Genomic DNA, 14,844 nt, shown 5'->3' with positions numbered 1-14,844 from the left:
AAGTCTCAATTTCAACATTTTGAACTCCTACAAACTACAAACTTTTTCTTTCTTTCTTTTTTTTTCCAGAAAATCTTGTTTTAATTTTTCTGAAAGAAGGCATTAGGCATTAAACATTTATTTTAAATCAAATGAAAATTAAACCCTTTTACTTTTTGGCAAACAAACTGAGGTTTACTGTTGAAATTAATACATGGAAGAAAAATTGTGTGAATATTCCTTTAAAACATTTTTAATAGGCTAATTTATTATTTTTTTTCTACAATTAAGTGATTAATCTGGTTGTAATATTTATTTTTATCATTTAATTGTTTTATTTAAATTTGATAGAAAATTTAATATTTAAAGATGTACATTATACTGTACAAAAGTAATACAAGAGTAATATATTTCCATTACATGTTAAACCGCATTCATTTTTATTTTGACAGGTTGCCATGATGTTTCTGTGTGTATACAGTATGATAATGCTAGTTTTCTCAAACGAAACGGTAAAATTCTCGCGAAGTGACTCTCACAGCAGCTCTGGGGATTAAGTTTTTGTGTTCATGCCGTCATATAGTGAGACGCAGAGGCCGAAAATCACCGCGAGCGCCACGCTTGCTTCAGTATTTGTATAGTAAACAAAACCGCGTTTCCGCCATTCATATAGTGAGACGCAGAGGCCGAAAATCACCGCGAGCATCACGCGTACTTCAGTATTTGTGTAGTAAACAAAACCGTGTTTCCGCCATTCATATACAGAGGCAAGCGGAACATGCAGGATTCATATTTAAACCGTCTTTTTGCATTTTAATATTCACAGACACTAGTTCATATCGCGATTCGAATTAAGTGGCAGTGGCTACTTTTGATTTATTCGTCCAAAATTGACGAATTCCGTGGCATTCCGAGTTGCAGGGGTGACCTCGCGTCACAGGGTCTCTCTTTCTCTCTCTGTAGCGTATACGCCCAGATGCGTTCTCAGGTACCGAAATTTGGCACCGATTGATTTAACGTGAATCGGTACTCTGTAGTACCGACGCAATTCGGTCGGTACCCTTAAAAGTACCGAGTTCGGTACCCAACCCTAGCTATTAGCCTGTGTAAAGTGTGATTTCTAGCAGAAGACTCACCCTGTATTCTCCCAGAAGGCTTTGCAGCTCGAGGCGATGTTCCTCAGCCACCTCTCGCCCTCCGCTCAGCTCTAATTTTGGCAGGAACTGACGCAACGTAGAGATGCAGTAGCGGTTCCAGCGCGTGGGGTGACGCGGACGCCATTCCATGATCCTCTCCCTCAAAACCTTCTCTATTCTACAGCACAGGAGCACAGAAGCTCAATGTCATTTTATCAGATATGTGTCCCTCAATGACTGGTGTGTGTTTGATTCAAACTAACCTGTCTTGTAACTCAACAGCAGCTGCTCTGTCCGTGTGTCTGTACACCAGGCCCTCCGGCTGAAAAACATGACTCAAAATCAATTCTGACTACACAATTTGGCCAAAAATTGCAAGAAACTGCTGCAGATTAGACGTTACATTAGAAAGTGATTTTAAGATCCAGCAGAATCACTGGGATTCTTCAGCTGGGTTCAGTTAAAGGGTGACCCGTTACATCGAGGCCTGTGATTGGTGGAGCTGTCCTCACCTGCACATTAGAGAGGCCGGGATCAGGGAACGATCGCGAAAAAAACGCTTTCCAGAGATTTGGCTTAGAGACGTCAAAACTCATTCTTACAGGTGCAGCGTATGGCTGGATATTAAACCACACCTGAGACACACGGACAGATATAAAAATAAAAACCAATAAAATTACCATACAATATTTTTTTATCATATCACATAAAATAAGTGCCAAGTTTTGCCAGAAATTGTTTTTTTTTTTTGTGCACAAACAAATGACTGGTTTGGAAAAATGATGATTTTTTCAATATATCTGAAAAAGTCTGCTTAAGCAGGCTACATTTATTTGATCAAAAATACCGTAAAAACAGTGATGTGAATTTATATTTTTGTGTAAAATGTGATACTTTATTTGATGAATAGAAAGATCAAAACAAAAGCTTTTATTTAAAATAGAAATCTTCTGTAGCATTATAAAAGTCTTTATTGACACTCTTTAATCTTTAAAAATTGGCGGTTTATCACAAAAAATATGAAGTTTCCACAAAAATATGAAGCGGCACAGCTGTTTTCAACATTGCTAATAATCAGAAATGTTTCATGAGCAGCAAATCAGCATATTAGAATGATTTCTGAAGATCATGTGACACTGAAGACTGGAGGAATGATGCTGAAAATTCAGCTTTACATCACAGGAATAAATTACATTTTAACATATATTCACATCGAAGACACATTTAAAATTGTAGTAGCATTTGACAATATTACTGTAGTTCTGATCAAATAAATTTGGCACACTGTTTCAAAAACTTAAAAAGTATTACATATTCTAAACTAGGGCTGCACGATAAATCGCATGCGATATTTCTTTACTGATAAGATGCGCGTTAAATATCGCATGCGATTAATCATACAGCCCTATTCTAAACTTGACTGAGCAAATTGACTGTAAACTGTATTTTTGCACAGATATGAAGTCAGTTATGATACATTTAAATGATTTTTTTGGTGGGGTGGAGGGGTAAGTGTGTTCACTAACGTTGTCTGAGCTGATCAGGCAGCCGATGGTCTGTAGGGGGCAGAATGTGTCATATTGTCCGTAGTGCTGCCCGGTGCTGGGATTCCAGATCAGATAGCGGTTCTGCTCATACGTCAAAACGTATGCTGTAGGGCCCTAAAACAATGACACAAACCCATGCAGGCTCCATACAAAAATACAGTGTTTTCACATCCATCTCGAATGATTTCCATTGATGTGTTTCCATGATCTCACCAACAGAGATTTGTGATTTGCCACCCTCAGTTTTATCGATGTGTGATTGGCTAAGAGGCTTGTCACTCACCTCAGGAATGGCGACGCCTATGATAAGCCACGCCCTTTTCCCCATCGACAGGAAGTAGTTACAGAGTAACACAGCATGCTCCTCCTCATCTCCAGCTAGCAACGTTAGGAATTGCTAAAACAGCATAAATCAGACAAAAAAAAGAGTGTATATCTCTCACAGAACAGAAACAAACAAGAGAGACGTCCATGTTTACTCACATCGCACGTGCTCCATAAGTCACAAACCCCAGCGAAAGACACGCTGTCTGGAAGAAAAGGAACGAGCGACACATATCGCGCAACCAACTCCTGAGGAGAGACAGAAGGAGAGGATGAGCAGAAGACAACACACACAGATGAGCTGGTGTCTGAAGAGTGTGTGTACGGACCGCGGTCTCCTGAGGGCCATTTGGGAAAGCATCTAGCAGCTCCTGCGGAGGGGTCAGAGGCCGTATGAAGCGTGTGACGAAGATGGTTTTGCCGTTGATGTCGATGACGGTAGTGAGACAGGGCCGGTCGGGGAAACGGCCACTTGCCTCCTTCTCAAACACTTCACTCGCTATCAACAAACGCTCACCTTCCTGAGAGTCGAACTGAGAGGAGAGAGAGGTCAGAGGTCATGAAACAGTGATTTTACACTGAAGTTTCCCTTACTGTATATTAATAAATTGAGCTGTTCTTAGTAAGATTTTTAATTTTTTTTTCTGTATTTGAAAGAAGACCAAACTTGCATTTATTTGATCAAAATACAATAAAAACAGTAATACTGTGAAATATTTTTTTACAGTTTAAATAGCTGTTTTCTGTGTGAATATATTGTAAAATGTAATTTATTCCTGTGATCAAAGCTGTATTTTCAGCATCATTGCTCCAGTCTTCAGTGTCACGTGATCCTTCAGAAATCATAATATGCTGATTTGCTGCTCAACAAACATTCATTATTATTATTAACATTTGTATGAAAACGGTGATAACCCCCCAAAACCCCCCACCCAGGACTATTTGATAATAAGAAAGTTTAAAAGAACATCATGTATTTAAAATAGAATTTTAGATTTTTTTGTAACTTTATACATATCTTTACTGTGACTTTTGATCAATTTAATGCACCCTTGCAAAACAAAAGTATTTCTGTCTTTCTCTCTTTCTTTCTTAAAAAAAAAAATTATAATAATTAATTAACTGACCCCAAACCTTTGAATGGAAATGTATAAAGAGTAAATTGGACATGGAGAGATATTAAACCTGATCTAAACAAAACTCCATTAAACAGACAACACTTACACGAATGTCTTGGGTTAAGCTACATGTAATACAAGTTAAGCTGTACGATGCTCACAGATGCTGTCGATTACCACAGAAAATCCTTTTGACTCTTTTCTCCATTTGTGAAAACAAACAACCATCATGTTTACAGTAATACAATCACTTACAGTTGAAGTCTGTGGGGCAAGACATTCTGGCCAGACAATAGCAATGTGCATCTTGTGTATTTGTTAAAGCGCTTTTAGTCATTATTCCACATCAAATGTTTTATATTTAAGCTGTGAAGTAGTGCTATTGGTGTTTATTTTTGTTATGATATGAATTTTTAAAAACCGCAATACGTATGTATTATGTCAGCCCGGTATAATTTTGAAAAATACCGTGATATAAATTTTTGGTCATACCGCCCAGCACTACTATGAAGTGTTTTATACTGTCCTTGTAGAGGTGGGACAACGGTTCTTGGTTACCGTCAGCAGATTTTTCTCCATGTAAACAGTCCCTTTCTTGCATCCTTTCTGCAGATCATGTGAAAATCTCCCAGATTACTGGTTTTAGTAAAGGTTAGTAATCAATTGTATCACACTGGTATGATGTTAACGCATAAAGGTTTGAGCATTTTGGTGATACTTTGAGAACAGTGTGCATTTCAATGTTTATGTTAGTACAACGCTCTTCCCCATAGACTTCCACTGTAAATAAACATGATTCAGGCTCCAAATATGTTACCTTTACTTCCTTCATCTATTAAAAGCAGTCAAAAAGAGAGACAGAGAGGAAAAATCAATATTGAACAAAAAATAATAAAATTCTTATTTTTATGAACATAAAAAACCGAGTGCTGTCAAACGATTAATCGCGATTAATCGCATCCAAAATAAAAGTTGTTGTTTACATAATATAAGTGCGTGTACTGTGTATATTTATTATGCATATATAAATACACACACATACAGCATATATTTTGAAAATATGTACATGTATTTGCATGTATATGTTTATATTCATATAATTTATATTATATATAAATATATTTAATATATAAATGTAACATTTTTCTTAAATATATACATGCATGTGTGGGTGTTTATATATACATAATAAATAGTACATAACATAATACATAACACAGTACACACATATACTATGTAAACAAAAACTAAGTGATTAATCGCGATTAATCACTTCACAGCACTATAAAAAATATTTTTTTGTCATCACATAACACTTGATAATGAAGCAGATTTTTCTGCTGTACCTTTTCTCTGATGGTGTCTCCAGGAACCAGCTGGGGTTCAATAGTGATGAAGAGGCTGAGGAAGGTTCCTTCACTCCGGCTGCGGACGGCGTCATATCCACCTTCACTGCCCAAACTGCGCTCCTTACTGTATCCCAGCAGCACTGGAGGAGTGGACACCTTAAACGTCCCATCAATCTAAACATAATGTACAGATCATATAATAGAGACAGGTCACAATCAATCAAACCTGAATAGTTTCAGCTTCACTAATTACAAAATAAATAAATAAATAATAATCAAATTGAAAAGAGATATATTCCGTCAACCTATCAGATGGGAGCAGGATTATTTTAGAGCATATTTCCATTATACACGAACACTTGTACACAAGTAGAAACTGTCATGTGCTCTGTATGAAGTGTTGGTGTTTGGGGTCTTGCCCGAGACTGCAGGTAGATGGTGCTGAAGGGGATCTTGATGGAGCCGAGCCAGTGCCGCTCTATACGGGTGTGAATAGTGTTCCCTCTCTCCCGCTCATCCTGACGGAGTTCAGACAGACAGGTCAGCATCACATCGGGAAGCTTAAAATGACTCTGGGAATGATCCGTAAGCACATCTGAATGTTTCTCACCTCCACTACATCATAGAGGACCTCATCGAAGATGTTGATGAAGACCTCATCTCTGACCGACTGCAGACTGGTGGAGCTGTAGTCTCCGTTTGGAGCACTGAGATAAAGGGGAAGCCGTTGATTCACACCATGCAAATACTGAAACTCAATGTGAAAATAACATTTCCTACCAAGACAGCATTTCAAGGTATCATAGGCGCACTCCTAACATGAGGGCTGTTCTAAAAGTTAGACAGGAACATTATGCTTTTTTTTTGGCCTAATTGTAATGCAGTTTCACATCACAGAATACGCTGTGACAAGCTCAATGAAAAAAATTAATGAAATAAATTAGAAGAAACTGCCATTTTTCAACAGAAATAAATACATACTATTATTTATGTAAATTTATAAAAAAAAAATCTTTAAGCTTTATTCCATACTGAAAAACAAAATTATAATTCATCAAGATAAATAATATATATTTTTATTTTTTTTTAAATATTCATGCTTCATTCAACATTGCAGAATATCAAGAAAAAAATATTTATATTTTGTAAAAAAAAAAAAAGTATTATTGATGTAAATATATATTCTGATTCAATACTAGAAAATATCAAGAAAAATAAAAAAATGAAAGAAATGATAATTTATCAAGATCAATAATAAACATCATTAATGTAAATTTATTAAAATTGTGTTTTTTTGCTTCAACAATTGAGAACATAAAGAAAAAAATGAAAATGATATTTTGTCTAAAGAAATAATATATATTATTGATGTAAATGTATATTAACAATATGCATTCATATTCAATACTGGAGAATATTAAGAATAAAAAACTAGAAGTATAAAAGTATTCAATATTATACCTTTTTACTTTTAAAATATTGATACATTATTCAATACTGGAGTATAATAAAGAAAAAACAAATACCCCCATTTACCTATGTACCTTTTTTTTTTTTTTGCTTATCCACCTTATTCCTAAACGTGGAAGTGAGCCTATGGGCAAGACTTCCTGTTCATTAGCCGCTATAGGGAAATAACAAGAATAACAACGTGCAGTAAACGGTAAAACTGTTTGCATTACAAACCAGTGTGTTCATAATTAAGATAATACACTAAAATAATATGGTAAGACACCAATTTGCAGTATCAAGCAGCAAAACGAGTAGCTGGAAGCTGGAAGCGAATGAGACCGGAAACAAGACCCATTAAAATGTACAAATGGCCACTCCCATTTTTACAGGAAGAATAAGGTGGATAAGAGTTTCATTAGTTTAACTCGGAGTCACTGCCTTTGTAGAGCATTTCATATGAGCCACTTATGAGGTTCTGTTTCAGTTTGGAGACTGCCTTTGAAGACAGCAAGACAGTTCACTCAGTCAGGAATAGAGCTGTAGTGGAGTTATACTGGCTTTTCATGTCAGTGCTGTAGGTTTTAGTCTGACCTGAATGGCAGAACAATCTCCTCGTTCCAGCAGGGGTTTGGACCGTCAGCGGTAGACGTCTGCAGCACTGAACGCTGGAAAGACACCTCCACAAACGGCCTGATCAGAGGCTACAGTACACACACAGTACATGAATACATACAGTTACAGTCAAATAATATTCCGGTAAAGGTACAGGTGCGGTGCTGTTACCTGTCCGAAGGGCCACTCACTGCCCTGCTGGGGTGTCTGGGACGACACAGGAGCTGTAAACGGCTCTGTGAATGATCGCCCAGACTTAGCCGACACAGGGGGTTTGCTGAAAATACAACAGAGAATGAGTGATTGTTTAGTGTCTTCTTATTGGTCAGCTTTTCTGGAAGTGCAGAAACAGGTACCTGGCGTAAGGTCTGCGGATGGGGATGTCGTATCCTCTGATGATGTTGACCAGGAGTTTGATGTCTCCATCTGAGAGGTTCTGAGCCGTCACCTTCTTCCTCTCCTTCCTGCGAGGCTTCAGGGGCCGTTTGGGCTCGGCCAGTTTGAACAGGTTCCAGCCTAACAGCCTGAAAGAGCGTCAGCTGAGAGTCAGTGGAGATATCCCATAACACACTGCGGTATTAGTGAGGGATTTGAGTTAATGTTCAACGTGAACAATAGACACTGAGACAGGACTTCATCAGCCTCACGTAAAGTGCATTGGTTTTAAGTCTCTATTTTTATCCTGAACACAAAACACATATCTATTATTGATGTTGAACAGGTTCCTGATGGACAGTCAGTCAGTACATTGGTGATGGAGAGTCATCGGTGACCCTTTCTGTAGGTGACGTCATTATACCAGTAGATGGCGACTCTTTATGAGTGAGTCAACTGAATCATTCACTCAAAAAACTGATTCATTCTGGAAGTGACTGGGTCTCATTCAATAACTGTGCATATGCACGAATGTGTGCGTACCGTCTGAGTACAACGATTTTCATGAACATATCATGATTAATCAGTTTACGTACTGAGAGTAACAAAAGGCTATAAAGGAGAGGTTGTGGAACCTCTTATATGGAGATAGTCTCTGTGTGTTATGCAAATCCGTGTGTTTTATGCAAATTACTAACCTGGGGCATATGTTTTTATGATTTCCTGTGTGTGTAAATATAAACAATCTACATATTTACTGATTAATGAGACCCACTATTTTTATGAGTGAGTCATTGAATCATGCACTTAACTTATTTGTTTGAAAAAAACTGATTCATTCAGGAATGAATCACCACTGACTGCTCTAAATTTGTTTGGAATTCCTTTTGTTGGTGGAACCAAGTGACTGGCAATATTGTGCTTAAAATGCAAGTTACTCGATATTAACGTTTTGTTTACTGAACGGCTGTATAAAAGCAATACACTCATGATCATGCTGTTACTTTGAATATCACTATGGCTGTGAAAGCTAAAGTGGAGAAGATTATCTTTCAGTCTGTTCCTCACACAATTTTTTATTATTTTATAATGCTTTAGACTATTTGTGTTGCATTTGGGGTTTGACAGTCCCTGGTCAATGTATAATTTAATTGCATGGAAAAGAGCAGCATGAACATTCAGCTAAATGTCTCCTTTAGTCTTCCACAAAGGAAAGGAAGTTTTATGGGTTTGGAATAACATGAGTGTGAGTAAATAAATACATAATTGCTCTAAACATTCACTGTCAGTACTCACCAGCAGATCAAACACACACACACTCTCTGAGTGTGTGATCTCCACATTAACAACACACACACACGCACACACACACACACACACACACACACACGCACACACACACACACACACGCTACACTGACTAACTCTACAGAGAATGGTACCTCATGAACACAAAGATCTGAGGGGAGGAACACAAGAAAAATAAAGGAATACGGGAGACTGAAAACAGAACAGAAAGTCCTCAGAACATACCCAACACCTGGACCACTGAATATACAAACGTACAGGAGAAAAAAAAAAAGAGAGAAATAAAAGACAGGAACTGTCAAATAAACATCATTTTATACCGATTCAAGATTAAACAAAGCCTCTTGTTCTCTGCAGTTTGTGCACAATCCAGTCATTAAAGACTGCTGATGGCATAAACTGCAATCAAACATGCTAATCTTCAATAGAACCATCATCAAATGTAATGAACTGGATTTAGCTTCACACAAAAAGTCAGCATGTGTACCAGACCATATCTGAATATGACATCTAGAAGTGGGTGGACTGTTAAAGATGAGTCTGCCTTCAGAAAGCCTTTATTTAAAGTCAGCAGTAGTGAATTAGATCAACAGTAGAGCTGTTTACCCGATGCTGGGGACCTCGTCCTCCGAAACCACGTCAGACAGGATGAAATGATGCTTCGCTATGAGGAAACGATTAATAACTGACTCCCGCACCTGAGACAGAGAGACAAACAGAGAATTTGAGAGGGAATTTGATTTTAAGGGCCCTTTGCTGCAGCCTATACATACCACGCTTACCGTATACATAACACACATAACTGTCCACTGCTTTTATATCATTAAAACATAAAGATAAAGAAAGATACAAATATTTAGGGTCAGTAAGACTTTTGTTTAACATAAATTAATACTTTTATTCAGCAAGGACGCATCAAATTGGCCAAAAGTGACAGTAGGCAATAATATTAGAAAAGATGTATTCTTTCAAATAAATGCTGTTTTTTTTTTAACTTTCATCAAAGAATCCTGGAAAAAACATGTTTCAATATTTCCACAAATATATTAAACTGCACAGCTGATATTAATAATCAGAAATGTTTGTTGAGCAGCAAATCAGCATATTATAATGATTTATAAAGGATCATGTGACACTAAAGACTGGAGTAATGATGCTGAAAATTCAGCTTTGATCACAGCAATAAATTATATTTTACAATATATTAAAATAGTAGGGATGTACGATATTGGATTTTTGCCGATATCCGATATGCCGATATTTTTCAACTCATTTTGGCCGATAGCCGATGCTGATACCGATACATTTCCTTTTGTTTGGAAACAACACCAAGTCTCTCCTGTGTGGAAATTATAAGCTAATTATTTTTATATTTATATTTATTTAGTTTAAATAAACAATAATGAAGTTATTTTATAATAACATTACACTGAAGCTTTGAAAATAACTATAAACTATATATCAATCGCTGCATTTTTATTTCAGAAAGATGCAGTATTAACCTTAACATTTTATTTTAAGATTTAACATTTGTAGATGGTCTAAAGCAAAAGAGTTGTAAAAATTCTGAAAATATTTTAGAGATCATAATTTGTTTGTTGTAACATATTACACATTAATGAATAAATCAGTATACATATATAATTATTAATTTACAAGTGTCATGTTAGTGATTTTTTTTTTATTTGTGTAAACTATAGCTTCTGACCTTTAAATCAAAATATACTCATGATTTTATGACATCAATTACGGCTCTATTTAATCAGAAACACAGTCTAAATGTTATTTGTGTTTAGTTGTGTGTTTAATTTCATTTCATTAGAAGTAGGCCAACAGCAACCCCTACGGAATTAAAACTCCTTACCGAATGGGCATTAGGACCCGGGGGAGGCTGCCGCTGCACGTGCTATTACTGTTTACTCTATCATACACCGAATGCATCATTCTGTACGTGCATTCTCAGTTTAAATGCAGCGATCCAAAGCAATGAATCAAATCACCATTCAGGCAAAACTTTGCTTCAAGAATGAGCCACACTGCTGACGTGATCTAATCGCTAGCACACCCTGAGCACATGTGAGTTAATGTAATCCTCTTATCGGCAAGACATATCGGAATAATTTTTCATATCAGCCGATGCCGATATTTACATTTAAAGCCATTATTGGCCGATTCCAATATCGGTCCGATAATATCGTGCACCCCTATAAAATAGAAAACGCTTATTTGAAATTGTAATAATAGTTTACAATATTACTGTTTATTGCTGTATTTTGATCAAATAAATGCAGCCTTGGTGAGCATAAGAGACTTCTTTCAAAAACATTTTAAAAATCTTATAGATTCCAAACTTTTGAACAATAGTGTAAGTAAGGAAATTATTCCACAGCTAAATTTCACTCATCACTCACTCTTTGCAGATATTTGGCCACAAGGGCTCGATGTGCATCAATGTGTTCTTTGGTATCAATAATCTCGCCCTCCTTTAGTCTCTTCTCATAATCCTGAAACAAGATTATTACACAAAACAGCTGTTTTTTCTTACACATATTTAATTAATATAAGAACTACTTATAGGTACATACTTCCTAAAAAGATAAAACCATTGTTATGGCAACTTTAATATTTTGTTTCCATTTTGTATTGCCTTGGCTATACATCCGTGCATGTTGTAACCGAAAACAAAGGAAAATAAACTGTTAATCGGAAGGAGGAATGACTGGACTGCTTGTACTGCTTGTTGTTACTAACCCCCCCCGAAGTGCTTCTACAACTATTATTACAAATGTCACGAATGTCATGCACAGACATCTGCTCTACACTAGGTGGTGCTACAATAAATTATAAGAATTTATTTTTTCAGTCTTGCAGTGCAATTTTTGGTTCCTGTCTGGACAGTCTATTTTTTCATTTTTATTTTGAAGTCTTTGGCGATTTATCCAGTCTGGACAATCTTAGGACACAGAAAGTTTTCACCAAGGTTAAGTGAGATTACCTGGAACACTTTTTCAGATATTTCCCGCTCCATGGACGGGACGCATTTAAAGTGACGGAACTCTGGCACCTCCTGACTCCGCAGCCTCAGGAGACGGAAGCGACGGCAACGATGCAGCTCCTCATCGGTTAGGAAATTAAACTCCTCCTGAAGCTGCTCCAGGCGGAAATATTCAGGCACCGCCACATCTCCACCACTCACCACCTATAGAGACAATAAGACATCAAAACAAACACAGCGCTCCTGAATACTAGACTCCTATTGGTTTTCTCTACTGTGGTGTTGAGCAGTCAAATACTTTTTTTTTTTTATAATGACTAAACTGCATGTTTCATTTATTTAACTAAACGTTGAAAAGAATCTTCAAGGTCATTGGCAGATGCCTTTCTAGATATGCTAGAGGCGCAGCGTAGTTTGATGATGTAAAGGCAATATTAAACAATTATTATGGAGGTACATTATTCATGACATTTGTCTGGTGAAAAGCTGTATAGAGAATTCTGGGGATGTATGTACCGAGAGTAGTTGCATGATGGAAGCATTGCTGGGGTCATTGGGGTCGAGGCGAGACTCAGCCGCCCACTTCCCCAATTTCTTCATGTCATTCAGCCCAGATGCTCCAATACATGCTATAGCATCCATCTGCCTGAGACCACTGAAGAGAGAGAAAACAGTGCATCTTATCCAGCACAACTCTGAAAATAATGCGCTAATGGAGGGCTGGATCTCAATTTGGCTCTCTGACCTGTACATACCCCCTCCAGGCTGACTGGACGGGGGAGCGAGGGGGACGTCATCTTCCCCTACAGTCCATGACACGCAGCAGGAGAGCTTCCCTGACGTCAACAGGGTCTGCGTGTTAGTGCCGTCGGCCTCGAAAGAGAACGGAACACCTACCACAAACAAGATATAAAACAACCTGCATCCTTTCCCTTCATGACTCATGACGGTGACACATCTGTTCAGGAAGGTTTAAAGAGGTGTTTACCACTGCCGACCCCCTCATGGTTGAACGTGACTCTTTGGTTGCTGCTAAACTCCATCTCTTCAAACGGTGCACTGCCAGTCAGGACGGAAGATTCTGGAACCGGCACACACACCTCAGCCAGCAAGGAGGAGGACGAGCCGACACTCTCAAACACCTGCGAGACAACATCCAGAACGTTTCAGACACAAGCAGACAAACAGCAATGCATTTGTTGTGAATGCACACACAACCCAACCCAACCATACCTGTAGTTTGATGCTTTCTGGCCAGTTCACTATCTTGAGGTTGAAGATCTGACCAAAGTGAACTCTAAAATCCATGTTGAGGGTTCGACTGTCTGTTCTGGAAACTTCTTTATTGTTGTACAGGACCTTGATGAAGAGGGCACGTTTGGCCACATCCTCTCTACGAGCAAACTCAGCACTAGAAAAGACGAACAAAAACTACATTTTTACATTTCTGGAGAAAATTTGAATGTTTATGCAGGCAAAAGTCAGGGTGTTTACATGTTGATATGTGGTTTCCAGAGCCCAAGTTTCTAAAGGCCCACCAAACCGTCATCAAAGAACTAGCAGCAAATAAAGTTGACTGTGGTGTTGCCTCACGTTGATTGCATAAGGTCCAAAAATTTGCACTTGAATACACCACAAAAACTACAGCCAATGGCCAACTAGTGTGGGAGGAAATAACTCTCCACAACAGCAGGTGGCAGTAGTCGGCAAAAAGGGAGATCGCAATTAACACTATGGTAATTATGGATTCGTAATGTAACTTCTTCTGGTTCACTTATCTAAACAGCTATTCCTTTACCTTGTCCAAATACCCACACTTGCGGTCTTGGCCACTTGAGAGCGCATGCGCATTATAGGAAGTAAGCGCGCAAGACTGTCCCAGGTCTTAAAAACGCCAAAGCACAGTGCGCTTAAAGCACACTAAATTCACACCATCTTGAATACAGCTCTGGAGCACTATTCGAGGCTTAGTGTATCCCATCATGCATCATATTTAGGAATAAATCGGGAGATTTTTGCCGAGATTTCGCGAGAGGTCACGGAATCTTTTCAATATAAGTTAAATATTAATATAATAATTAGATATTACATATAATTTGGCAAAAAAAAAAAGGGTTGCACGTTGTATTGGTGCAAAGATGAGTAGCGGTGATATTTATTTTGTACAACATTTGCAACTGCTTTTAATCATTTAATTAAAAGCACCACCAATTAAATGGTGTCTTCTGTCATAAGGACTACTGAATGGATATTTAGAAGTTGATTTTAAAATGCAAAGTATTTAAAATAAAAATAAAGCTATGTAAACACTTGCATTTTTACAAAACTATAAGTGTGTCCCATCAGGTAATGAAAAGTTCTACACACACTAGTGGTCTTCATTCTCACTTGAACACTTGGGCCAAAAACAGGAAATACGTCATATAAGTAGTCAAGTGGTCAAGTGCAAAGACTGCAAAGAGAGGGCTTGTCTCTCTCACCAGTGGCTCCAATGTGATTCAACATGCTCCATCAGCCAAAAAGCCACCAAGGAGGTACAAAACACACCACAAAATGTAAGCCGACAGACACTCAACAACGGTCTGACATTGTATGACAGCTGACCATCGGCTTCGTCTGTCATTGCCTTAAAGGGTTAGTTCACCCAAA

General features: G+C 37.7%; 1 protein-coding gene across 3 annotated transcripts in view; it reads right to left on the bottom strand.

Moving 5' to 3' along the window:
* cc2d2a (coiled-coil and C2 domain containing 2A) overlaps window positions 1–14,844 on the bottom strand; it is a 37,195-nt gene that overhangs the window by 7,239 nt on the left and 15,112 nt on the right. For 2 of the 3 annotated variants that reach the window (XM_016463204.1, XM_016463205.1), the window contains 22 exons: window positions 13,429–13,606; window positions 13,184–13,337; window positions 12,941–13,088; window positions 12,712–12,850; window positions 12,196–12,399; window positions 11,612–11,704; window positions 9,807–9,898; window positions 9,426–9,440; window positions 7,874–8,041; window positions 7,689–7,794; window positions 7,497–7,606; window positions 6,064–6,160; window positions 5,873–5,971; window positions 5,451–5,627; window positions 4,922–4,936; window positions 3,316–3,519; window positions 3,146–3,235; window positions 2,946–3,059; window positions 2,642–2,776; window positions 1,628–1,750; window positions 1,379–1,437; window positions 1,116–1,293 (listed from right to left, as the gene is read on the bottom strand). In XM_016463204.1, the coding sequence (XP_016318690.1) occupies window positions 1,116–1,293; window positions 1,379–1,437; window positions 1,628–1,750; window positions 2,642–2,776; window positions 2,946–3,059; window positions 3,146–3,235; window positions 3,316–3,519; window positions 4,922–4,936; window positions 5,451–5,627; window positions 5,873–5,971; window positions 6,064–6,160; window positions 7,497–7,606; window positions 7,689–7,794; window positions 7,874–8,041; window positions 9,426–9,440; window positions 9,807–9,898; window positions 11,612–11,704; window positions 12,196–12,399; window positions 12,712–12,850; window positions 12,941–13,088; window positions 13,184–13,337; window positions 13,429–13,606 (2,698 nt within the window). The remainder of the gene's footprint in view (window positions 1–1,115; window positions 1,294–1,378; window positions 1,438–1,627; window positions 1,751–2,641; window positions 2,777–2,945; window positions 3,060–3,145; window positions 3,236–3,315; window positions 3,520–4,921; window positions 4,937–5,450; window positions 5,628–5,872; window positions 5,972–6,063; window positions 6,161–7,496; window positions 7,607–7,688; window positions 7,795–7,873; window positions 8,042–9,425; window positions 9,441–9,806; window positions 9,899–11,611; window positions 11,705–12,195; window positions 12,400–12,711; window positions 12,851–12,940; window positions 13,089–13,183; window positions 13,338–13,428; window positions 13,607–14,844) is intronic. The other variant, XM_016463206.1, reaches the window with a different exon arrangement.

The sequence above is a fragment of the Sinocyclocheilus anshuiensis genome, unplaced genomic scaffold (genome assembly GCF_001515605.1).
Source record: "Sinocyclocheilus anshuiensis isolate Anshui unplaced genomic scaffold, SAMN03320099.WGS_v1.1 scaffold1186, whole genome shotgun sequence".
Classification (NCBI taxonomy): domain Eukaryota; kingdom Metazoa; phylum Chordata; class Actinopteri; order Cypriniformes; family Cyprinidae; genus Sinocyclocheilus; species Sinocyclocheilus anshuiensis.
The sequence above is the reverse complement of the archived record's forward strand: the minus strand, read 5'-3'. Positions and strand labels throughout refer to the sequence as shown.